General features: G+C 44.0%; 1 protein-coding gene across 7 annotated transcripts in view; it reads right to left on the bottom strand.

The window, feature by feature from the left end:
• Positions 1 to 8,607: 8,607 nt before the first annotated feature.
• Positions 8,608 to 27,658, bottom strand: part of SPR (G protein-coupled sex peptide receptor) — a 252,246-nt gene continuing 233,195 nt past the window's right edge. For 5 of the 7 annotated variants that reach the window (XM_075691972.1, XM_075691969.1, XM_075691971.1 and 2 more), the window contains one exon: positions 15,511 to 23,810. In XM_075691972.1, coding sequence (XP_075548087.1) covers positions 22,612 to 23,810 — 1,199 coding nt within the window. In that variant the 3' untranslated portion in view covers positions 15,511 to 22,611. Of the gene's footprint in view, positions 12,470 to 15,510; positions 23,811 to 27,658 lie in introns of those variants that run through there. The other 2 variants (XM_075691975.1, XM_075691973.1) reach the window with 1 other exon arrangement.

Genomic DNA, 27,658 nt, shown 5'->3' with positions numbered 1-27,658 from the left:
TGTTGTGGCTCGTTAATTTAGCGTGTAGACGCAGTACCGCTGAAAATTAATCCACGTTAGCTGAGATCCATTAAAACAATAATGTACGGCAACGTTATTCGAAACCAGCTTCTTGCAGGTGAAAAACTCAATTCGATAGTAAATGTCAACATGTTTCTTAATAACCGTTATAAGCCTACGCAGCAAGCACTATTATGAAAACTTCAGTCATAAATTGTCAGAAACATGCGAAGTACATGTTCGAGGAGAATTATTGCTGATCACGAGCAGTTTGAAAGAACTCGATAACAGCACTACGCGTCTAAAGGCACTGCTTCTCTTCATGCCATTGCATGGACTTCGTTCGTATACCACCCTACTGACGTCCGTACCACTCGCTATTTCCCTCACGGGCCTTGTCTTGGGCGGCAGGCGATTGATCAGGCGAAATGAGGTTGTCCGGCATTATTTACCTGCGGCGAACATGGTCTGAGTAAAGCAGCATTCGGCGTTCCATCACGTTATAACCAAGGAATGACTAACTTCTCTCTCAATGCTCTCTCAGGTCACCTCTCCACCTTGTCTGTGTACCCGCATAGCCCCTCCCCTTTCTTCAACTTCACCTGACGTAGACGTGCTGCTCGTTAGCAGTAGATGTGTTGCTTGTATTTGGTGGCGTGAGACAGGGCTTCTTGCCCCCCTCCCCCATTTTTTGTTGTTGTTGCCTTCGTTGCAATTTCTCAGCCTGGTCTTCATTATTACGAGGCAGTAGAGCTCATTCTGTGTGCCAAGCGCACGCGTCGACTGGTCACTCTTCCCCTTTGATCTCTGCGACAGTCCGCAGGGATGCTAGATCGTACTTGTTTCTCTATTTCCGATTGCATTTGCTTGTAATTTACACTGACTTAGGTGATTAGGTGCTCTACCTGGGCTAGATTTTACCGCTGCGTGTGTGTGTGGGGGGGGGGGGGGGTCTAATGCATCAGATCAAACGGAGATGCTCCACTGACAGACCTTTTTCCCTCTTGACTGCACTTGTTCTGTTGACTCCGCTATTTCGAGGAGATGCACAAAGGAGGTGGCAAGCCTTCAGACCGAGCAGATACTGGCAGTTCTTCGAGCAGTTCTTCGCTTCTGGGCGCTGTGCAGTGCAATACTACCATCCTACTATTCTGGTCAGCTACCAGAAGGGCTCCGTGGGGTACCTCTAATTATACGTCATCTATTCCAGCCGAACCTACGCTGAGCTTGAAAATTTCTAACCTCATCAAGCATCAGCTCACGTAACGATTCCTCATAATCTTTTTGCAGGAATCGTCTGATGTAGCTAGTTGATGATTATATAGATGTTGCAGTGTAGACCGAAATATATTAGAAAATTTTTAAGTCGATGGCGACCTTTAACATGTTTCCCAGATCGACGTACCGGACATAGACTGCAATTTTCTAATCGTCGCATCTGAACCATCATGTTTAATGTTTTGTTCTTTCCTCAGGCAAATAAAGGTATGAGCGACCTTCTCTATACGATATTTCCACCGTCACATGCCATTTCTGATTTCTGGCGACAGTTACCGTCTGTATTTCACCCTAATCATCTTTTTCTAAGAGGAAGGAGGAATAAAACAAGGAAGAAAATGCTGAAAGGTCAACCAGACGCTCGTTCGATTACCTACCCTACGCAGGATGAAGAATGGTAATGTATGAAAAGGAAGACAGGAGATGCGAACGCTGACAACACGAACACGTACGATTACCCATCACGCCTACAATTGGTCACTGAAGTCAGTCGACTTCACAGACCGTAGAACCGTAGCATTGCCCACGTCCCTTAGTAAGCCTGCGACGCGTGGGGCCATGGTTTAAGGATTTTTATCTCTGAAAAATGCGCTCTTATCTAATCGATTGAACACCGTTCGAAGAATGTTGTGTTCTATGTGCGTTCTTTGTCCATATGTGTCGTTTAATATTAACAATGTCAGCTATCGTAGAGCCACTGTTGAGTGTCAAGTCTCGTTCGCAATTTCTGGAATCGTTATGCGTACTGGTGGCTGTCGTAGACACCACTGATGTGAGCGTGGTATTGCTGCTGGTGTCTTTTTCTATCTTTATATCTGTATTGTAAGCATTCCTTATATAATATCCCGAACGGATGCTTTAAGGCAAAAAAAGTGAAGTCATATCAAGTATCATTAACAGTGTTTTGGTTTTTCGTGTACAATTAAACAGCGTATGGACGTTTAGTACGAGCGTCATATAGCTTCTTATAATTCAGGAACCACTTCTTTGACGTACCTTAAAATTCGTAGGCAATGCTCGTCTATACCTAATTCTTTATCACTAAAACAATAAAAAATTGATTTGGGTCAAACTAGCAGGGTGACTGTGCTTTCGTCGTCGCTGCGAAATACCGTGTTCTCGTTCTATAAACATTGCCCAATGGGCGCCTCGCTATCGACACTCATCTTATGGAGCTTCGTATGCCTACTTTGTCCTGCGATCTCGGCCGCCAAAATTTGGCTCAATGTATTACCGAATAACTGCAGGAAGTTCGCAAGCACCAATCCCTTCAGTGAACTTTCCTATATGGAAACTTCATAGCTTTGGACTACCCTGGCCCCTTCCAGTATTTAAAGAGCTACGTTATTGTATCTTTAATGCAGACGCCCGACCACACACCCTCGTTATTTAGTCTCTTTTCCCCATTAACCCCCGTATTTCGGCCAGTCTCTTTCGCACTTAATGGAATACCGTCTGTACAAAGCGAGCTACGTTAGTTCCGTGCCGCCTGACCGCGGATTTCTGAGTGGGTGCGAAGCACTGGAAAGCCACCGAATCACTGGGCACACCATTATAGTCATTACCGACCAACCGGAAACTACTGTGACAAATCTCTGGCACAGACCGAAGTAGTACTGCACCCTAGAGGCGCCTGGGGTCCTCGTGTCTCGAACTGTAATCTTTCTCGGCCAGCTGGACGCGGCGTGCGGGCGCCGCAACCCGACGCACGCACGTACGCACGCACGCACAGGCGAAGCTGAGCCGGAATGCTTCAGAAAGCGAGGGCGCAAAGTGCGGCTCGGCAGACACGAGAAACCCGCATCGGTGTAAATGGCGCGGACACTGGAAGGCGATCGGAGGTTTCCTGGCACTGCTCGAGAGCAAACAGCTTCGCGCGAGCCCGAACGACGAGCACTTGCAAAGGAAGGCAGCATCACCGGGTGTGCACCCGTTACAGAACGGAAGTGCTCACGCATTTGTAGATTGTACTTATGCCACGTGTCTCCAGTGCGTCTCCAAGTGTACCCAGTGACACCAATAGCAGTAGCAGTACCCACGGGATCGTAGAGAAGAAAGCGCATCCACCGAAACCATTCCCGTGACAACAGATTATAAGCTGCGGCCACAGGGTAACAGATAGCAGAGACGCTGAATGCGTACACTCGACTGCAAAAGCTTAAGTACCAGAGTTGCCGCTAAATTTCTTTTTTCTTCTCAGCTTAGGCAAAAAGGCTGTAATCAAGTGTACCGCCCACGTGCGCCTGCTTGACCAGCGCCATGCTTTTATATAATTTCACGTTGCACGGCTCTGCTAGAAGAAATTTTTTTTTTGCATGTGCCTTGGTCTCTAGACTTTTGCAGCCGACTGTACACACACATGTGTTGTAATTGAAAACTTCTGTAGATATTGCGGTCCGAGTTTAGTCACTGTTACAATGCAATACGCTGTTCGGGTTATTTCGACTTGTCCGCGTATAAAATTAAAAAACCTAATAATAAATTACGCGATTTATGCTGAGCGCAGAAACCCGTCTTTTAATGATCAGAAGGAATTACTCTAATGACTTGTAGCCTTATTACAAAATTCTCAAGATCGTTCCAGGGCCCCATGAAGTGGATGTAAACTGCTCGTCATTGCGCTCAATTTTACTTTTACTATATCAAGGAAGTGTGATTAGTTTTCTGTGCAATGTGCATTGGTTGTGATGAAAGTGCTCTTGTTTTAACATTCCGTGACGTTTGCGTAAGCGCGTTCTAACTCTTATGGGCATGTTATTTAAACAAACTTTGTTTGAGCTAGCATATCGTCGACTTCAATGCAATAACATTGGCAATTTGAGAGCTGACATAAAACTATTAAAACCTCAGTATCACCATTGCGAGGATTGCCAGTGAATTGTTTGAGCAATAGTTTAACGGAAGCATGATGTGTACACGTTGGCAGTATTACTAAGATGCCTAGGACAGACTAAGAGTGATTAAACGATTCTCGTCGTGCTATTCAATACAACAGACAAACCACCGCTATATTTTGAGCGCTTTCATGGTCTAGGTTTAGTTTTTCCGGGCAGACGGGGAATAGCCAAAGAAGAAACCGAAATTATTTAATTGCGTTATTATTGCCAAAATTGCTGAAGCAGAAAGAAATGGAAAAGTCGACAGGAGAAGTTTGATCGACGTGTTTCGGTAGGGCTGATATGCTGCAATATGACTGATACCCGTAGAAATGCTCCCGATGTTATTATTGAGACGTGCTTGCTAATGCACTTGTTACATGACAGTTTGCTCGTTTTTTGACGTGAACACTGCATCTACAGCCAACTGCAGATAAGTGGCGACAAATATTTTTATTTCTTACCCATCATTTTCTCTTGGGACATGATGCGCACATTCGATGCATGGTTATTGTGATGGGATTCCCTTGCTTTACAAGCAGTTAAGATACTGAAGAAACGGCGTTAAGCGACATTCGTCATGCGTATTTGTACTTTGGAGAGACCATATTGTAGGTTCTGAGGCTTCACAAAACCATGAGTTATTCCCTACATGTAACGTTAGCGTAGTTTTTCAGCAATACCTTTCTTTATAAAATGCGCAGGGGCTCGATTTCACCGTTTGTCGAGGCACTATTTGTCTCATTTCCGAAAGCACCGTGGGCTTGCGTGCACATTAGATTTTATCGAAGCATGGTAGCAGCATCCGCCATGCACCTGCACTGATAATTGCACATTCATACCAGGTGCTGATCATGTATGTGACGTCATTATCTCTGCCTGTCAAAGCGCAATAGAAATGAAGTCGTTAGAGAGCCTATTAGAAAATTATCCTCGCATAAGTGTGGGGACAATTAGTTGAGTGTCTATGGCAGCATGTCTGCAGTTTGATTAGGGCCGAGGGAAGGAATTCGTTTTTGCGACGCTAATGTTTCTTCAACCAACTCTCTGGCGTTTAGATAAAACAAAGGCGCGTCACTTTTTTTTAGTGAGACATTTTTGTTTTGGCAGTGCTATGACAGGTAATTCAGCATAAGCTTATACTGGCAATGTTTTTTTTTTCATTTTCTTTCTGCTTTTATTTTTGTCTCAGCGCTGAGGCCACAATTACAGCTTTTAGCAGCGTGTTCTTTTGGGAGGTTTGGTACATTATGTCACAGCATATTTTTTTAACAGCGCGAAACAGGCCGACGGAAAGTGTCACAAAACAGAGCGCTCTCCTGTGCCTCCTTATATCGTCCTGCGTCGCGCTGTTAAAAAAATATTCTGTGTGGCATAGATTGTGCGTTATCGAAATCGAACGACTAACATTGATTAGGTGCACAGTGTCTTGACGTCTGGCTGTGTTTGAGCAGGCGCCCGGCAGAGAACTTCTTAGCAGGCGCTGGAAAACACGTTAAGAATGGTCGCCCACTGCAATCGACTGTGGCCTCCCATTTGCTCGGGACGTCAGTCTACCCGTTCAAAGTCACGCGTGTAACTTCGCGAATAGAGGGGTGCCTGTCCGAAACGAGCTGCTCGAGCTACTGTGCTGACTTCCGGCCGTCGTTCCTGTGTGCCCTTCATTGCACATTGCGAGTGCATGGGCACAGCAGACGTGCGAACTTTCCAGTCTGAACGTGCCTCCGGTCGTCCGGGCAACTCCCTACGTAGCCAGCCAACTTTAGCGCAGCTCGGCGCACCTCGAGTTCCACCCGGTGCAGCAGTCTTGCCGGATGCCCCAGTGCCTCCCATCTGACTGCCATGCGAACTGGCTCCCCCTCATGCTCCGCGTCGTCGCGAGCTCCAGCCGCCGCCGGCGTGTAGCTCATTAGCCGTAATGAAGCTTCTGATCTATAGCCCCGACTAACGCGTCGCAGTTATCCAGCTCATTGTGCAGTCCCCACCTCATCGTTCATGAAGCGTTGGCTCTGACTGCGCGCATCGCCATTGTGTAAATGTGGCCAGCAGCGTTTGTCCCAGGCACAATTCAGGTTCGTTTAGCTCGTGTCGGTAAGCAGTGCTCTTGAGCTCTAAGTAAAAACATACTCAAGAAATTCGTCTGAGCTATGACAGGTATTGTCGCAAGTATGTTAAACGACGTCGTTCAATCTGTTTCTGCGCGCCCCTACTCGACAGGTGAATGAAGTACAAGGATCTGTGTTGGGGAGATTAAATTTATTTCAAAGAAAATTTCTACTTCACCCGCATTTATTGCTTCAAATGCCACTCTCTTTTCTTAATCTATTTTACAGTAAACAGCTTTAATGGGAACTGGTGCTGACGGTTCGTCTTCATTCAGCCATGTTACAGTGACACCTAGCAGAGTTACATGCACGCGTATAGTAAAAAACCACCAAGGGGGAAATTTCCAGACTTTGGCACACTTTTGCGTTCCTCTCATACTCCGTCAAGTAAAGATTACTCCAGTAGATAATTCCCATACAGATCAGACCCATTATTAAATAGGTGCTTAGTTCGCCACTTAGTAATACAACATCTGCAGATCTTTCTGCTTGCTGCGCTAACTGTTTATACGAAGGACAATAAAGAGACAGACGCACATGTCCATCGCATAAACAGTTGGCGCTGCAAGTAGAACGATGCCGTACTAACTAGCCCCAGTCGAAGCTTTATTGATTGGCAGATTACATGATCAGTAGAGTAAGGGTATGAAGTCCGACCTTCGCATTGTCAGCTTGCCCATCCATAGGTTTTTTTTTTTTTTTTGCTTTGTATTTCACCATAATGAAATGAAAACTAACATTTGTATTCTTATTTTTCACGATCATTTCTTCCGCGCATTATTTTAAAAACTGATATGCTCTACTTGCACTTGAAACGCTAAACAGCACTTAGCTCGCGCGATTCACATTGCGTCTGGCTTAAAACAACTAGGAATTGCGCGGTATCACTCGAGGCTCATTGTCGAAAATTAGGCTGGAATGATCCGGACATTGTTCGCTGTTTAACATGGGCACTCGCTCTTGTAGGCAAGTGGCTCCGCACAATGTCTACCTAATTGGGATCGTATGGCGGTGGTGAAAGGGCCTACTCAAGTTGACGCTCTCCGAGTGCTCCAAAATTACAGTAATTACGTGCATTCGCTAAGCTTACGCAACAAGTGCCCGTGCAATTAGAAGTTGTGCATAGAGAGAACTAAAAGCTGAGATTTCTGAACCTCTAGGAAGAACGTTCTCGCTGACTAAACTTAATGTCGCATTCTTAAGTGGTCTCGGCTAAAGACTTTATACGTTTTTCTGGAGACAAATAAATTGTGGGAATCACGGCCTCCTGTGCCTCTTTACCTCGCCCTTTCCTTGCAGGGCTCTTCAGTCTAACTTTGCAGTTATTGCACAGTGTTTCGCAACACATGGCCTGATATCTTGAGAAACAGTAAGTTAGAAATCTCCGTCTCAGCGCAGCGCTGAATTATAACATTAAAGGAACAAATAAACCACAAGCTGAGCACAAACACCCGCTCGTGAAAATATCAGTATTTGTAAAGAGCCCTGGAAGCTTTCACGCTTTCTCATATTTGCCATTAGAAATGGTACCGACAGCAGCGAGCCTTTTGACTTTAAGATCTGACGTGTTCTTGCTTAGCGTAAATTTTTGCGATAATGTGGGGTGCAGCATCAGCAACCGCAGCAAACTTTCTTACCAATAAAATCATTTATGAATGACCACTTCAAGCGAAGCCATAACGGCCAAAGAAATCAATGATAACTGGCCCACGTTCACGACGAGGGTGGCTGGGACAAACACATTAACGACCTCTAACAAAGGCGACAGGCTTACTCGCAGTGAAAAGTCTGCGGTTTAATGACATTATGGTACGCTATGGTGACAAATGTTTTCTTGTGGTCTGCGGCATCATGCTCAATATCATCCAACCAGCTTATGATGATATCATTAAGCATTGCTTATGCGTGAATTACTTCGGACAATGTGGTATTTTTCTCACCACCGTTTGTTTAAGTACACACACACACACACACACACACACACACACACACATATACATATATATATGTGTGTGTGTGTGTGTGTGTGTGTGTGTGTGTGTGTGTGTGTGTGTGTGTGTGTGTGTGTGTGTGTAAGTTTTGTTTACTTCAAGTATTACACAATTTCTACAGGTAGAGATGCTAATAAAAGGTAAGGAATAAATAATTTGTCATATTTAGAGAAAGTAGGGGACCGTCGTGCTGTATTTCCAATAACGCGCTCCTGTTGAAGATAAAATATTAACAAATATCAGATTAAAATTAATAGCTAATCTTCTAGATTATTGCCTGCTTGTAACAGAAGTTTCTTATTTACCAGCAAACAATAACAAAGCAAGAATGGAAGAAAAGTGCTTCAGAACAAGGAGTCATAGGAATCAACAAACAATGCTTTATTTTTGTCATGCTTACATTGCATTACAGCTCCCATTGTATGATACAAGCGCATTTCCCGACATTTCAAGAAGTAGACTTGTTTTTTTTTTCTGTCATAGACACATTAACAATATACACGGCGACAACACTGGTAGGGCACAAACATTGACGGAGTGTACACGTTTAGGGAAGTCTTTTTGAAGAAAGTTGAGGCGCCACTGCCCGTTCTGAAAGCTTCGCGGGTTTGAATGGGGGCAAAAAAGTTAAACTCTGACCGCTTGATCTTATGAAAGAAATGTAAGTGTCCACAGAAACGCAATACTCGTCATGATTTGTGCGGATGGATGACTAGAATCACTGGAAATGCTCCAAGCATTGCCCATAGTGTTGATACTGGATAGAACGTATTAGCTCCTGCCGTTATCGACGCTAGGTTACCCGCCGTGGAACCGATATTGATATAGTATTCCCGCTTTGGATGTCAGTGCATCTTTGTGAAGCAGAAGCTGCAAGCAAACTCACTTGGCAGCCGTATAAATAAATAATATGCCTTAAGAAAAGCCATCGTGTTACTCTTAAATATGATGAGATGAGCGCAGACTGTTAAAGCTGCCGGCTTGCACTTGTCATCGAAGGCTTAGGTATTAAAGAACTAATTAAAAAAATTAGATGTCCTATAAAGTACGAGAAATTATCACTTTCCAGTGCGCGACATTTATGGTAGTATACCCGCGCTAATGACGTAAAAGCAATACCTAGCTCACGTGTAAGCTTGCGGGCGAGGAGGGACATCAGTTTTTCTGCTCTAACGACATAGAAAAAGTTAGGATTTTCGTTACTGTTGATCAAACTGTCAGCTCAAGCACGAGCAAGTTTCCGACAACCTGCTATAGGACAAGTTGGTGCTTCCTTTGGGAAATAAATGTTCGCGCCAGGGCATTCAAACTATGGAGTGATTTCTTTACTTTCAGACATTGGAACTTGTTCAGCTTACTTTATAGCATAGAATTCAGGAAACATGAACTGTTGCTTTGTAACCAGCTTCACGCAGTGTAAAAACCACATGTATCTAGAAAAACAACCGCTGTCATGGCAGAGAAGTCAACACGCTGATGTTTAGCAAGAACTGTAAAAAATAATAGATCTTTTACGGGTGTCCTGGAGAATGTGCAGAAGTCAGGTGGGTGTGATTGCGGTAAAGCGGTTTTTCCAGCAAGACTTTAACAAGAGTTCAATGATATGACATCCTCTTTCGCTAGACCAGCTGAACTTGTGTGCGCGTTGAACGTTTTATTTACATCTTAACAGGACAGAGTTTTATGCCTTTTCTCTAAAACACCTGGTTTCAGCGAAGAGGGAATCGTCCTCAGCTTAATTCTGTACAGTTGAGCGAACGCGCAGGTTACCTTGCGTGGCATAGGAATTACACGCTGGTATAGATAACTTGGTACTCTTAAAGTGCTAGTAGCTTCTTTGAAAGGAATACCTGAGTGCCCAGGATTCTGGAAGGAAACAAGTGAACAGCGTGTTGAGCACGTCTCAAAGCTCCACTCCTGGCTGAAAGTCGACAATATTCTTTGTGGTCAGCTGCTCTTAAAAAGTGAAATCCTCTTTTATGCCCTTCAATTGTAGTAAGCAGCACACTAAAAAAGCTGCTGCGCAGTTGAGTAGAACAATCCTTAGATTGTTACATTCGAAATATGGTTTAACGCTTAAGAAGAAGGGTTGCAAATCCTAACCTGTGAACAGCGTTCCCTGCTAAAGCACCATTATAAGGTGGCAGCCACGGAAATTCAAAGTATATTTTTTTCGGAAATGTGGCTCTGTTTTTTTCCGCAGCAGAGATGGCAATCTTAGCATGCTCGAGAATATGTACTGGACGAGCGCATGATGAAATCAGTACTAGATTTCACTGTTCAGACACATCGTGGTTGAAGATGAAATGCGTTATAGTTGGTTATTCTACGTATATTAAGGAATGGCTCCCTGTAGAATGTGCTGATTAATTTTTAGAAGTATGAACATGACGCTTTCTTATCTCAGTAATAGCGTATAACAGCTCTCTTTCTGTCTCTCTAGCACTGGTAACTACAAAATTTATTTTTGCACACATAAAATAACGTCATCAGTTGCATAACATTTTAAGCATTGTCCAGCATTGAGCATGACGCTTAGAGTGCTCAAAAGAACAGTTATGTACCTTACGCTCGCCATTAATTGAACCCATGTAATGTTTAGGTATCTTATAGGGAAACCTTTACCATTTCAAAGCTTGTAGGTGGTTACAAGCCATGAGGCCGTGGGGCTCATAATAGGGAATGTGAGGAAACGGAAAAAAACGATGCAGCGTAGGAGATCAGATACAAGTAGTCCTGCCTTCGTTTCTGTTGAAACTGCAGCTGGAACTTAAACTTTATTTACATCAAGCCTTTAAACCCACAGCATTCTCCCGCCAGCTTAAGAAAAAAAGCATCAAACACATATATTTTAACTGAACTGTGCAATTCGTCGTTAGCACCCATCTGTTACCGCAGCCGTTGAAGGAGCAACATAGGTGACCACGCTTCTTTTCAGCGAAGTAAAATAATGTGCGGCATTCAGTCAACATCCACCAACCTACACTGACACGCGAAAACAAATCCCTTTCGCGGCACTCTCCGGTTACATCGAGGATGGCCAGACGTTCATCTCACAGTATGGTCTCATTCGTCACCGTGCGGGGTCCGTTGACCAGCGAGTAACGCGATGAACCCTGGGTCTTGTTGACGAACGTGCCCATAATGAAGAGATCCTTGAACGTCTTCCGAAATTGCTTGCTCATACCACAGTAGATGGCGAAGTTCACTGGGTAGCTCAGCATGAGGAAGAAGTTGGTGAAGAGCAGCGTTATATTGAGAACGTAGTACGAGACAAGTTGCACCCTGAACGCGTTTATCAGTACGTGCAGCACGATGGTAACGGCGAGTGGTATCTCGACGGCCAGGAACACGGTCACCACAACGATGAGCATCATGGTGGTACAGTTGCTGTCTCGCAGCTTCCTGCACTCGCTCTTGCGGTTCTCCTTGAGCAGCTTGGCGCGCTTCTCCTGAGCGCGCTTGAGGGCGCGAAACAGCAGGATGTTGAGCACCACGAGCACGGTGCAGGGCCCGATGTTGACGAAAATCACCTTGAAGGCGTAGTAGGCGATGAAATAAGCCTTTGCAGTGAAGATCTGCGTGACCCATTCAGCGACCAGCATCTGGCAGCCCCAGTGCACTTCGCCGCGCCAATAGAAGCGGACGTCTACGAACACCGTGTCGAGGAAGCGCGGCAGCTGGTGTGCGAATGCGACAAAGCCAACCCAGCACACTGTTCGCAGCACGCGAGGCACGGTGCACCAGGTGACTGCTGTGGTCGGGTGGCAGACGTAGAAGTATCGCTGTCCAGCCAGCACTAGCGTCAGCCAGACAGAGGCCGTGTGGAACGCGTTTGGGATCACCTCGTTCATGCTGTTGTAGGCGTAGCACGTAGCCGAAGGACCGAGCACGGTGGCGTAGTTCCCCAGGGTGTAAATGTAGAAGAACCATGGAGATGGAATAAGGAGTGTCATCATGTCGCAGACGGCCATTCCCAGCAGGACAATATTTGTGGGTGTCCGCATGTGACGCTGCGCCAGTACGACCACAACAAATGTGTTGGCGATTATGGTCACCACCAAGAGCGCTGGCATGGCATATCCCAGCAGCGGCAAGGCAAACTCAATCGGTGGACCTCGATTGGTAAGATTCACCAACATGGGGATCTGTTCAGCCGGCGGAATTAGATGGCTGTGGTTGAAGCCATCCGTCAGGTTGGTGAAGTTGTCCATGAGTTCTGCGCAAGGCAAAAGGAAAAAAATTCAATTTTTAATACATGACAATGTATGTATGTCCCTCAAGAATTAACGCGCACACAATGATACAAAAAATTGCGAAAATCTCTGAGATGCAGATAAAACTAGATACACTATCTATTAATAAGTAGAAAATATGTGGCATTAATAAATTAACAATGCTATGGACGAACATTTGCTTGAGGGACAAGATTACATGGAAGCACTGCGGTGCTTCAAAGGTCATGTGCCATTTTCGCATTACAAATTTCTACACTAAACAAGTTCAACAACTCCAGACTTGCCTCCATCGTTTGCATAACATCGACTACTTCTGTCAGCTTTCCATAGCTAATTTTTATCCTGAAATGCTGTTCTTTAGAGCCTACGTGCAACCGCTTTAAAGTGTGTAAGCGGTTATGCGGGACACCCTCCATGTGTTTGGCGAGCTCGTACGCAACACGTAGGATTTTACAATTGAGGTGTTGTGCGTTTATAGTGTAATCGCTGATGATCACGCGGTCCTATATTAAGACGTTTGTGTGCTTAGACATAACTGACAGACCAACTATATTCATGGTTAAACTTCAGTGCACATAAAAGACGCAGGGCGCAGGAAATTAAAAAGCAAGCACTTTGTTCTGAGCGCTGTGTCCTGTGAACTTCCGGCATTCTTTGTCTTTTTGTACGCTCGGCTGTTTAAAATGTATATCTACCAAATCGCCCAAATTCAGTTCTTTTGCAAGCTATATTTATGCACGTATTGTGCCTTGCTTTATTGGTCAATCACTGGGAACAGACATGCGCTTATGAATTGTGCGTCAAAACACCGGGGGTTATAAGCTGGTTTTCTGGAGCTGACATTGCAACGCGAAAGATGTTCACTGGCAGATAATTTCGATTCTCAGTTGTGCAGTGCTAATTTCTGGCTGCGAAGAGGGCATTGCACGTGCTAACCTCATATAAAAATGTTAGGAGACACTAAATTTCGACTCAGGTGTCTCCTTAGTGGCACTCGCACCTCGGTGTTGGCGTTCTTTAGGTTAAGCGAGTAAACGTCTTTCCCCTGACACGATATGCGGGTGAGGAACGAGGAAGGGTGAGCCGAAAGCGCATCGCGTGCCATCTGGCGGGGCGTCGCCCCCTAGCGATCGGCGCACGAGGTAAGCCTTACGTGCCCGCTCCGGTGCTGACGTTAAAGCATGTAACGAGCGCGCGCGCGTGAAGCTGTTGCGAGCAAGCGAGCGAGCAGTTGAGCTCCGGGAGAGGAGAAGCGAGAGATGACGGAATGATGTCACATCCGCTCTGCTAGGCAGACGTTGTCTATGCTAGGCAACTGTTTTCCATTAATTAGCCGGTTAAATATCAGGCCACCTTCTTGTGTCTGACGTCATTAGTGACGTCACTGCTTCCGCTTTCTACTTCCGGGTTTCCAGGAATTTCGCAAAAGTCGTGTCCATGTGGCGGGTCTCTACGATTCTGTGCTTTGGTGTGCGGTAGTGAGTGATTTATAAATAATTATGATTATTCCATACACTTCAGTAACTGAACTTGTAACTAAACTTATGCTCGGATATCGCATATATCATGAAACCCATTAATTTTGTACTGTACTATTTTTTATATTTTTTTTCTGCTTTATTTGGAATTTCGCCCCTGGTCGTCTCAGTAGCTGAACCAGAAGCGCTGCGCAAGAAAGAATAATGTCACTCGGGACTTGTGCCACTAAAAAGAAGCTTACAAGAACTTGTGCTCGTGCTCGAACCGGTGGAAAAAGAAAGACGTTGTTGAATCCGCATCGCAGGATATTTTCTGCAACCCGCTTCCACCACTATTTCATGTTATCTAGCAAAGGCGATCGCAATTTGCTGAACGTTATGAGTGCGGAGGAAAGTTCTCGGATTCCGCATTACGGTTCAGATGAGTCCGTGGGTATTATCGTTGTGAGGAAATTTTACTTAAAATACCGAGTGATATAATTTGTTTGTCTGTGCTGCATGGGCCCGTGCAGAAATATGAATTATTCACAGGGAAATGAGAGCCAGGTGACCGTCGTAATTAAGTTTACACACACTTCTTTGGCTGCCATCGGCAGCTTTTGGCTACCAAGAGCAGAGGCTTGCCAAAACTGTGCGAGAGGAAGCCCATGTGCGACGTTGTAGTGGTCCATCCGAAGAAAGACAACGCATATTAGCCGCGTTCGACAGTATGTGTACAGGCTACAAATAGCAGACTCTAAGTGTTTGCCCAGACGAGAATGTTGCAATTCTGTCGATGAGACGTGATTATAGAACTAAAGTGTGCAACTCCACGACACAAATACAAATATGTGCAATATAATCTTCTGCTGTTAACATTTTAGTTATGTGTTCAGAAACAAACTCGTCCCACTCTCGGTTATTCCGGCCTTCTGCAGTGCAGAAACAAACGTGCACTGCTATGACACTGCTATGAGGCTGTCACTGACGCCTATGCACCACCTCGCTTATATGCTAGTTGCAGGGAAGCAGAGACGTAGCACATGTCTATTCCATTGTCACATTGGTCTGTGAGCACTCGTGTCTTTGTAATCTCTCCTCTTGCGCCAATAAACACGCCGCCTGTCTTACTGTCACACAGTTTCATAATATACATACATGCGTACTATGCGCTGACCTCAGTGAAGGTGGGGTCTCCCGTTGTTTCATTAGTTTGGTAATGACTCAGGCAAAAAAGTCTTGCAAATAACGGCGTGCCATGTAAATTTCTTTTTAGACAAACAAATCTTCCAGCAAGGCTCAGTGCTTGTGGAAAGAGCATTGCTTACTTCTTTTGTAGGCGCTAATTGGCTATGATTGGCATTTTGCTTAGTCGGAAATGCTTTTTTTAATCTACAGTAAGAATTACACTAATGTAGTCTAGCTTCCCCAGTGAGGCTGGGTAATTTGCGCAGTAAAGTTATTTTCCTCTACGAAGTCAGCTCGGAGCACGCTTTTGAGTTGATTAAATGTTACACCAGCTCCTAGATATTGCCAAATTATTTGCTTTCTTTCAGAGACTGGGATATGTAGCAAGATATATATACAAATTCTCCATAAACAAGACGCAGACAGGTATGATCAGTACAGCATACCAAGGTATATGCAGTACAGAAAATATATTTATTGGCACAGCTTGGGCAGATTTATGGTACAGGAAAATATAATAAATAATTCCAGTGGCAAAGTAGCAACAGTCCTTCTCCCGCTAAAGAGCACATAGTTATCTCCCAAATTCTGCACCTGCTATCTCAAGATCTTTCGGAAAATTAGTACAAACCCTAAACTTTAAGTACAGTTCTTTTTTCTTGTGTAGTCGCTTCTTTAGAGAGCGTGATGAATACCTTTGTGCGCAGTAGGTTTTCAAGTTTCTTTTAAACACGGAACAAATTTACAAATATGCGTAATTGAGCTTCTAAACTAGCATTCAAGCTACGTTGGGACGTGAAACCACGCTGCCGAAGTAGCACAAAGTGAGCCCAAACAACGTTCTCGCTTTGCCAGGAGGTTTGAAAGGGTGAAGCATGGCTTCTGCTGAAATATACCTGTCCTGCTTGGAAGGGGGAGCAAGGGCACATAGCGATGATACCAAAAACACTTGATAGCAAGATAGAAAAGGTAGACAAATTCGGAATCTCTAGACAAGCAATTTTGCCACCTTGAGGGAGAGAGCGTGCCGCAAGGTCTCTAGCTTGACGTCACTAGCCTGCTTTGAAGTTTCCTCCGAAGACCTCCACTTTAATGCAGGATGAAAGCGTCAGCCAGCTTATATTCGTGCAGAGCAGTGCAATTTTCTCAAACAGTGCTACACACTCAGATGACCAATATTTTGCATCATTGCTGCCACACGCATGCAGAAAAGAAAAGCTCCTCGACAAAATTCGCATGGCGCATTATTTAAAAAAAAAACTAAGTTGCTTATTGTTACACCAACTATATTAAAAACAAGAACAAAGCAATAAACATTGTACGTAAAGAAAGTGTGGTGCCGCGTTACATCAGTAATCTACTGCTAAAGATGGTTTCTTTTTTTCCCACAGCGTGTTACCAAGTTAAAGATGACGTGGTTAGTTTTGCAACAAGTATGTACGTGTGCAGATTGCGCTGCGTTACGAGGTGAAAAATGTGGTCGTACCTCTCTTGAAGAGACCACATGCAATAGATAAGCAACTACAGCCGCATTTGACACCTAATCTTCATTCAGGCGACGGCTACCGCTGCCATTAGTTGAAAGTGTATCATACAGAGAAGTGCACTTACGAACTGGGAAAAGGATTTAGTTCATGGACACTATTCTATGGGGCTAATTCAAGCTCGTTTGTATAGAAAGTGCAGCTCCAAATGAAAACATGGGCTTAATGAAAAAGCACACTGCTGCAGCGAAGTTGTTGCGTTACAGCTGCGATGCGCGTTGTTCATTTCGTCCTTAGAAGAAGCTCGTGAACCACGGTGCATATGTGCACCCACCATCTTCTCCCTGATCAACAGTCACAAAACACACTCACAAATGCAAATGCATTGCTCAACAATGTGATCATATGGTCTTTCGCGTACAAGCAAGCATCAGTTACCTAAAATAAGTTTTACTGTAGGCTTGAATTGTTGTGAGGCAAAATCAGCAGTTATAGAGACCCTTGAATATCAGGTGAGTAATTAATATAAAAACATAGCAGTCAACGAGGATCCAATATTAATTAAGAAATTCTACAGCACACCAGGAACATACTTGAATTTGCAGTTTAATCCGGTTACTCCTTATAAAGTACCACAAATAAACACAAAAATGGCATCTAGCTTTGTTTCAAACTTAATTGTTAGTTTCACTTCAGCGACGCAAATTCAACATTTTCGCGAACATAAATATTGTACCACTTGATACTTTTGGTTATTGCATGAAAGCGCCTTGGTAAATATCCAGTTACCTATTACATTTCTCGTAGTGTACCACACCTGAAGATATTGGAACCGCTTACTATCTTTTGCTTTGAAATCAAATAGTACGATATAAAAAAAGGAAAATCACGATAGATAGGAAGTATGAACTGCAAACGAGAACGATTGTGGACCTAGTTGTATCGGCATATACAAGAGTGCAGACAAAGCAGTACTGACATGTGCAGAACACATACATTTATACACAGTTCCAGTAATACCTGAATGATTTGTCGGGAAATATATGTGGCCGGAGAGTGCACTGTGAAATATTAGCCAGCACATTTTTCGGCGGTGCTGAAATATTTCACGATATCGCCAATACAAAAACACTCTAAACATGATGCCATTCGCAATGCTAAACTATAGTGATATGTTTTTTAGGCGATGCACAAAGGTTTCGTTTAAAGGGCCCCTCACCAGGTCTGGTCATGTTGAGCTGACAAGCACAGTGCAACAATGCGCGCTGTTGACTGTGTCTGCCGAGTATTACATCCCTACGGCGCCGTGGGAAGAGCTTAAATTTCAAATCGAAGGCGGTTTTACTTTCGCCTCGCGGCTCCCTCAATCCCAGCCGGAGAGTCGCCGTATTCGTACAAGTGCGCGTATGCATATGACAGTGCTGTGAAGTCACTCAGTGACACTTGAATTCGAGAATTATTTAAGGCGACATCAGTTATTTGTTTAACTTGTTGCTTCAATAGACCAATTAAAGCTTAGAGAATTAATAAAACGTACAAACCGAATTTCTGCGTGTTTTTCTTTTAGTTTGTACCGTAGCAAAAGAGTTGTTTGTCTCCGCGCTTGCGCGCAGAGAACGAAACACTGTCATAATTAACCGTGTTCCAGTGCCGCGATCTTGCTGACTTATACCGCTAATCAGATGTTCTCATACAGAGTGCGCGAAATGGTCTTCTGCGCAAAGCAAGACAAACGCAACACCTCGCAGGCAAGAACGTCACCGGAAGTGCGCTTGTCAGAAAAAACGCAAGTGAAAGAGAAAACAAAAATGAAGGCGGAGCCCGTGACGCATTCATCCCGCGATAGTCCAGATGAGGTATTGTAGAACGCAGGGAAGGCATTTCACTTGCAGAGTCTAGACGGGAATAGAGGAGAGAGTGTACACGCTGGCGGTGACGCTGGCCTCCTTAAATCATGGATTAGCAGCACTTCAAATATTTCTGTCACCGCCATAAATGAACTATGAAAAATTCTTGTGGTAGAGCATTCCTTTGAGGGCACGTAACAACTTTCATCGCATAACAAAAATTTGCTATGTGACCTGCTGAGACGCCCTTTAGGGGTAGATTTTAACGCGTGCACGATGGTATAAGAGTGTGTACATCAAGCCAAACGTTTAGAAATAAGTCTCATTGGTGAGCTAGTTGATACATGCCTTGGAAAACAAAGCAGCTCTGACGATGGTACTAAACCAGAAGACCGTCAGCACACAGTCCGACGTCGTCTTGTTTAGTTTCGTTTCTGGCGCTGTTTGTTTTCGAAAAAAATGTAGAGTATAGATGATAGTGCATGATGTGCTGAAGACAACGTGAGAGCACATGGTCAGTGCAGAAGTGACATGTATTGGTCGAGTTAGCTTGTGCAGGCATTCTGCTATATAGGAAAAATATAAGTGACACTTCGTACGATACACTCACATTCATAGTTACATGCATTAGATGGAGAACATGAGTAACTGCGTGCTTTTTTTGTCTATGATATACCTCTGAAATACTGATACAGTTCCTATGCAGACGTGATAAATAAGAGCTGACACTTTATTTCGCAGGAGGTTGTGCCTCATTCAATTTTTCCTGCTTTTTCAGAAGCACCAACAGCGTAAGCTCGATTTTTCTTCGGATGCTTTGTTGGGACGCACAAATAAGATAGTTTGCATACCAAACCTTTGTGAACAAGACATTGCCTACGTTTAAGTGCTGTAAATGCGATCACGTGGCAATATTTTTTATATCGCATAGCAATAAACCTTAGACCTATTCTGGCAATTAATTCTCTGCCGCCAATTTTTTTTTTTTTGGTTAGGACCTGTTGTTTGTAATCGATACACAAATACACAACAAATAGACAGTGGGATGACGAGACAGTTTCCAGAAGGAAGAACTTCACAGAAGGTTTACACCTGACGCTCTTAGCCACGCAGCACAATATCGAGGACAAAAACTGCTTGTGATCAGTGATATCCGCTCGTCAACACAACACACACTGTATATTTTGCAGGTACATTGTTGCCGCTTGAGTGTTGTTGACACCGTAAGGTATAGAAAATTTGATGTTGATTATGATGATGAGGAAGAAGTTAGTGTAAAGGCGCGTCATGTTACAATGTTAGTCATACTTCTAAGGATAATTTTTGAGTTACGTGGCTTTGCGTGACGTTATTTCAGTATTTGAGATCAGCTTTGGCACCAGCACAGTGATCATTAGACTAATCAGTCTGCAAAATTCAGTAAGCCATTACTGGTTCGCGCTATTGTTCCAAGGTTATACGTACCATGACTTTTGAGCGTTAATCTATTTGTATGTCTTGGAGTTTGAGCGTCACGCATGGAAAGTTATTGAGAAATTGTTCCTTGAAATACTGGGCAAGTTGTAGCGCCATAACATGTCCTTCAAGGTAGAACTGGTTGTCTATTCTATTCCTGTTCTTTAAATTACATCCGTGAGTTCGATAAAACGTTTCATAATTGGTACCAAAAAGAAAAAAGAGTTTATTGAGGCTACGAAAAAACGCGGAGAACCATAGCCGTGAAGTAGACTATTGATATTTCACTTGATTGCTCTATTCATCACAGGTTGTTAATTGCTATGACAAAGAGGAATGGCAGACCTGCATACCGCCATCAGTCGGCGCGGTATCTTCCCTTGTGTGCGATGCTGGTGTTATTGTTCTACAATTTATTGAAATTATAAGGTATTAAAAGTACATTTGTATATTATGTGGGCACAATTGTAGCATTTGAAAAATAATAAGTACTGGTGCGACACACATAAAAAAGAAAGACATTGATCACTCCGAAAGACGACTCTCTTCGTATAGGTGAAATGCAGCCACGAAAGTTTTGAAGAGTGCGGCTAGAAAGAAGTCTGAAGGTTAGAGGCGTATGATTAATACGGCGCAGAGATAGGCATGGTAGCGTAATCTTTGTGTGAACTAATTCTTCAATTTATATCTAACTGGCTTATTTAAGTCTCGCGTGCGATTGAGAGGGAGCTTAGTTCGTGCTGGAAGTTAAGAAAACACTTTGTAAGCTCGGTTTACGTTTCTTTACTTAAGAAGTGTTTCTAGCAAAATATAAATCACGTAAACATATACCAACAAGGTCACTTTACTTGTGCAACTAAGTGTACAACTAACCTAAACTTCTAGTTTCTTCATTTCTTTGTCATAAATGTATCTGATATCTGTGTAATGCAGCGGGGATACGTTTAGGATATTTTTAGCTTGTAAAGCTTCAAAATGGTTTTTTTGATATGTAAATTTTGTGGATATTCCATATGGGTCTCATGTACCGAACTTCTCTTTCCGTACCTGCTTATTTTCGCGATAAGCCACTCCCACCATGAATAAATACAATGGTAGCGTAAGTTGTAAAATCGTTCAACCACTTGTTTTGTTTTACAAAATTATGGTGTGTAAGTCCTGCTAAAAATCGCATTTCGTGCGCTGTCTGAACCACCAGTAAAAGTCTACAGCTAAAACTGCAGATCATAAAAAGCGGTTGTTCAGAAGGAAAACTGAAGTCAATTCAGCCCTTCTTCACTTTTCTTTTCATCCCAAAAGCACATAGAAACGAAGAACAGGGGGCAGCTTATTTGCAGCCTATAAACACTCTTGCATGCCTTTCAATGACAAAAGCTGTACTTCAACGCAGCAGCCGTGTTAAATATATTACATTTGCTTGTTTAATAATTTTTTACTTTTGCTTTTATTAGAATATACTTGCAAAGTAGGATCGTATAGCTTATATGGCTTCGCACACGCTAAGGTCAAAAGCAGCTCGGTTGAAAAAAAAAAAAAACGTTAGCAGACCTCAAATCTTTCCCAGTATTTCTGGCAGTATATTCAGTAATCAGTCAAACCTTGAGTGTTGGTAACAGTAATAGGAAGATTGCCGAAGAACTACTATTTAAACAAATAAGGTAATGACATTGCCCTGAGAGGAGCAGGAAGTGGTACACGGTATCTCTACAGGGGCATGTTCCCCAAAAAAGTGCCAGTTTATAAACGGAAGTATAGATATATTTGCGATGGGCTGTGAAATACATTGTATTGGAAGGCTCTGCATTACCTTTTACTACGTGATTTCTTTAATATGTAGCCGAAACCGAGTACGCGATTGTTCTTGCAATCCGCGCCTATGGGAATGCAGTAGGCCACCTCGTTCGCAGCTGTAGAATGCTATGGACGCTGAACCATCGTGGCGGGTCATATAAAAAATATTGTACGAAAAAGGCTATACGATACGAAGAAATCGAGAGTGTCAAGGAGGTGTTGCATGTCACACCATGTAAAAAGGTGATCGGAGAAGTGATCAATACCAAACTCTTAGTTAAGTATAAGTTCCTTGCTGCTTCTCAGAAAGCTGTCTGCATCAAGCAGCGATCGGTGGCTTACAACTATATTGCCATATTTACTGCGAACCACAGCGAGGTAGAATAAAATAGGACCTCGGTTTAAATAAGCATTACGCATTCAAAGTCAAGGATACTGCTGTAGGACGGAGCAGCTGTGTATGCATGTGGGACGTCCGTGTGAACAGAAACCTAGCGTATTTCTACGTGGAATTTTCTAGGCGCAACATAAAAAACACTGCGACGATCTCGTATTTTCAAATACTGACACTGGTCAGTGGTTCCACAACGAAGCTTCCGTCATGTCCACATAAAATACATCTGGAAGATGTATTTCATGCATATTTACAAAAGTAATTAAACGTCCTTTCGCTCTAGCCTGCCTGTAAAACTAGACGTGTATGCTCTGAAATATCTATAATCGAGGTCATAGAAAACTACACATATACTATTTCGGGATTCTGTGTAAAGGTGAGGGCGCAAATGGCCCACTTTGTGGCCGACAGCATGTGGTGTGTCTCACATACCAATACTTCAGCATCGCCTGCATACTTTTGATACACTGTCATAATACACTCGTGTCCTGCAAATCTATAAAAGAACTATAGCAAAGTCTCATTCGTCGACGGCCGTGGACCGTTCATCATCGAGTACCGGGAAGAGCCTTCGCGCCGATTCACGACAGACCCCACGAGGAAGAGGTCCTTGAATGTTTCTCTGAACTGCCTGCTCATTCCGCAGTAGATGGCAAAGTTTACGGGGTAGCTTAACATGATAAAAAAGTTGCTGAACAAGATAACTATGTTTAGCGAGTCGTATGACACGGTACGAACACGAATGGTGTTTATAAGAACATGGAGAAGAACTGTGACAGCCAGCGGTATTTCGACCAAAAGGAACACCGTGACAACAATGATTAACATCATCGTGGTGCAGTTGCTGTCCCTGAGCCTCTTGCATTCGCTCTTGCGCCGGTGCTCTTGGAATAGCCTCAGCCGCTTGTCCTGGGCGCGCTTGAGGGCCTTGAACAGGAGCAGGTTGAGCACCACCAGCGCGGTGCACGGACCGGTGTTTACGAAGACCACTTTGAACGTGTAGTAGGCGATATAGTAGGCGTGCCCGGCGAACACGGTCTGGACCCACGATGCGGTGCGCATGCTGCAGCCCCACAGGACCCGACCGTGCCACCTGAACTGGACGTCCTCGAAGGTTCGGTCGAAGAAGCGTGGCAGCTGATGGGCAAAAGCCAAGGCCAGGATCCAACACATGACGCGAGTCACGTTCGGCACCGTGCACCAGTCCCGCGCTCGCGCTGGTCGACAGACGTAGATGTAACGCTGACCGGCTAAAAGCAGCGTCAGCCAGATGGAGGAGGTGTGGAAGAAGTTGGGAATCACTTCGTGCATGCTGTTGTACGCGTAGCAGGCGGAAGCCGGCGTGAGCAGGGTCTCGTAGTTTCCCAGCGAGTAGATGTAGAAGTACCATGGGGACGGGACCAGCAACGTCATCATGTCACAGATGGCCATTCCGAGAAGCACAATGTTGGTGGGCGTGCGCATGTGCCGTTGCGAGAGCACGACCACGACAAGCGTGTTGGCGATGATGGTGACGACAAGGAGCAGTGGCATAGCATAGCCGAGAAGCGGGAGAGTGAATTGTATGGGAGCTTCTCGGCTTGTGATATTTAGAAGGCCCGTCAAGCTCTCGGCGAGCGGAACTGCAGCGGCGGCGGCAACTTCTGGATGAGCGTCACTCGCCGACGTGTTGGCATCCTCTTGCAAGAAGTCGTTCGATTTCGGTCCTGTAATGAAAAAAAAAACGGAGCTTTAATCATTGTTTCCTTTATGAGCACTCAGTGACAGAAAAAAACTGCCACAGCACACACGAGCATTTATTGATTTCCAAAGTAGTGAAAAGAGAACAATCGTACGACACATCTAAAATGGTGTACATATATGCAAGAAGGCAAAATCGAGGACGCTTAAGCTTCGCCATTAGGAGTGAAACCCGACAGCATTCAAAGATTCCTGACTGCTTCTCACGCTTCCCGACAAGTTCAGCTTATGTAACCATAATGGTTACTGGGAAACGCTGGCGGCGAACGTTATGCACGAAGGTGAACTTTCGGCTAGAAACGCGGCCTCTTGCGTGGACCGATCCCGGAGGTAATGCACAACAGCGCCAAACGTCAAGCGGCAGCTGGAAAAGGTGTTTGTGTTCGAGTTACCGCGTAACAGAATTATGTTTTCTAGTTATATTCAAATTGCAATCCCACGCTATGATGCCTGTAGGTTGCGTGTAAACTGTACTTATCGATTTTTCTGACGCATTTTACTTTAATTATTTCAGTTACTTCAGCAACGCCTGTGCGCCACACGGAGAGCCTGCGTGGTTCGGGATGCGTGGTTCGGGATGATTTTTCTCTCGCGTAAAATGCCGCCAACACTGGATTTTCTGTGACATGGAGCCCTTAACGCTCTCGTGTTAATAGGCACAGATCGGCACGTTTGTTCCTTTCTTTATGCATATGCGGTTTTCAACTGATTCAGTCCGAGTTTAGGACCCCATACTAAGCCAAATAGCCAAAAAAAGTTGGGAAACAAGCTACAGGAAACATGAGGCATTAAAAGAATAGAATCTGTCTGAGCGTCACATCGACTCCGCATTCCCGAAGTGCCGGAAGCATCCATGCTATTGGGCTGTTCGCGTTAATATCTGAAGGGCTTCACTCACATTTCGAGGCAGCCCTGAAACCCTCGAGTAACAAGGTCGTCTTAAACGTTTATTGATTCGTTCTGAATTCTCTCAATTCTAAACTATATTGCATGTGAATTTACAGCATATTACTAAACACAAGAAACCAGGCGATGCATTTTTATGCGTTTGCTTGTCACACTTCAAATAGCAAAAGAAGCTGAAAGCAAACATATTGACTGTGCAAGCTTTTGTTGGTTTCTCTGAAGTATATCTGCGCTGCTAATAAAAATATGCCATTCACCATTCAACGTCATTAATGAAAAGGCTTGTTTTATTCGCGCTTTCGTATTTCAAGACCTGTTATATATTCCTATGTATTGAAAGAAATCGACTACATCTTTTACTTAGCCCCAACTTCGCGGCGAATGATGCAATTGACTATTCTAAATGTAAAGTTGTATATAGTACAGGCGGTGGTTAGAATAATTTCTGCATTTGTATTTCAATATTGTTTGGCTTGCTGACCTACTTTTTAAAAGATCCTTCAAAATGTTTCTTACAGTAATAGTGTTCGGTCACGGCGTACGCTACTTCTTAGTGCGTTACCATGTTCTTCCTCCCCACATGGTAGCTAGAAAGAGGAGAGGCCGTACTCGTAAAACAATTTCATAATCATTCTTGTTCCCGCGCAGAGCTATATGCACCTTTACAGTCCTCACGGGGGGATTTAGTATAAGTTCACATACGAAGGCGCATCATAACTAATTCAAGCTTGCTGTTTTGCTATTATGTAAAATAAAAAAGAATTGGACTGTGTTTTTGTCCTACTTATCTTAAAGGCGCAATACATCTCCATGTGCCGATGATGTATGACTCTTCATTTGATTATTTGCACCCGATGTGCCTGATAATGAATAAGTTATGAGGAAATCTTGCCATCTAGTCTCATATCCGCTTTCCCATTTGGACCAAGAATATAACCTTAACTGTTATGGGCATAAATATACGAAGCACCAGTGGCATCTGCATTGTGATTCTCTTTGAGTTATTTCAATTTTTTTTCGAGACAGGATTAAAGCACAGAATTTTTCGTGCATTTGACACGTTTCCACATATGTGCAACAAGAATTCCACAAAAATAAAATTCAAAATTTTGTGTTGTTATTGGACAATGCCAGACATATTCGGATCATGCGTAAATTAATTGCTCGAGTTTAAGCGCACACAATGACAGTGCATTTGCTCGGTAATTCTAGCAGCAGAAGCTTCTCTTTTTCTTTCTTTCTTTTTCCTTTTTTTACGCATCTGTAGCTCAGCTACAGTCTACAATCTGTATGCGTCCATGGTTTTATGATATGAAGGATGAATATGATATAAAGCTAATGAGAATAAAATTAAGCTTACCTGATGATTATCTTCGAGGCTCTGTCTTGCAAAGTCTTGGATATAAGCTGGTAGTTTTTCACAGCGTCCGCTCATTGCTCATCCTATCGAAGACGCTGCGAGGCCTGAACCACTGCTGCCACCTACCCGAAGCAAATGCAGTGCCAAGCTTTCGGGGCACCCTGAAAATGCTGGCACCTAGTATATATGAAGCACTGAGATGCATTTCTCCGAAATTGCTGAGCTCCACAGCTGCACAGAAACCGCGTCGTTAACTGCAGGTACCCGCAAACGCGTGATGCCGAAAGAAATACAGAAATAAACGCGATTTAAGCTACCATCTTACACCAAAATCAAGCACCCATTTCTACCACGTTAAAAATTGTTTTTTTCGTTGTGCACATAAAAAAATTAACAGTCATCAATCTGCCTTGATGGTGAGATCAGTTCTCCTTCTATGGTTTGCTGTTTGTACAATTCTGATGACTTCGTTTAGTCTGTATACTTGTCTAAGAACGCAGCAGGCCTTCAGAGCGCACAGTGAAAGTGACCAAGGGTTTAACAAGATTTAAGCCTACAGCCAGCCTGTATTTTTCTTTTTTTATACGTCAGGCCATGGTTATTGGAGACGTTGTTGATATATATATATATATATATATATATATATATACACAGTGGTTATCAATGTCCCCATACATACTGCACGGCGGGTTATGAGGGATGCCGTAGTGGAGGTCTACGAAATAATTTTGACCGCCTGTGGGTGTTTAAGTGCACCTAATGCGCGCTACACGAGCATGTGTTCATTCGCGCGCCAAGATCGAACCCGCGACCTCATGTTTAGTAGCGGAATGTCATAGCCGCTGAGCTGCTGAGGCTAGTAAGCGGTTGTAAAATACGCTGGCTCATGCATTGAGTAAGCTTCATATTCGCCACTCAATTTATTGGACAGCATTCATCGGCAGAAGGCTTTTAAATCGCTGGTCCACTTGTACTTCGAGAAAAACGCTGAGGTGCAACGGCTGCAGTCATAAACATGCTTACGCGCATTTTTATTGCAACAGAGGTGGATATTCCGGGGGTACGCATATCTTCCAGAAAGCTGGCGATCCTTTTTTGCGAGCCCCTTGAAGCAATCCGATTGTGTGGCTTCCGGTGGAAACAAGAGTGGGCTTCGCTGCATGTTTCCGGGCTGAGCCACGCGCCCTTCTTGTGTGACGGGCCGCATTCTTTGGAGGCACTTCCCCGAAAGTATTCAGTGCCCCCGTACACGCATCGTCCTCACTATATGTGAAAGCGGATATGAGCACAGCACGTAAAAAGCAAAGAAAGAAGGCTGTGCATTCGAGTGTGTGCTTGTAGGCGCCAGACTGCACCATCCGCGTGTGATGTCTCGTACCTGAAAGGGATATCGGATGTATGCGGCATTTATGCTTTGTGCGGCTGCGACTGCTCGGGACAGCTATCGTGCTAGGGAACGCAGCCGCATCTCGCTTCCGTCTAGGAAGAGACGAGGACCGATGAAGGGGCGAAATAAAAGCTTCGCGTTCGAGGGGCTTTGGCGAAGAT

This window comes from Dermacentor variabilis, chromosome 5 (genome assembly GCF_050947875.1).
Source record: "Dermacentor variabilis isolate Ectoservices chromosome 5, ASM5094787v1, whole genome shotgun sequence".
NCBI lineage: Eukaryota > Metazoa > Arthropoda > Arachnida > Ixodida > Ixodidae > Dermacentor > Dermacentor variabilis.
This window is presented reverse-complemented; position numbering and strand designations above follow the sequence as displayed.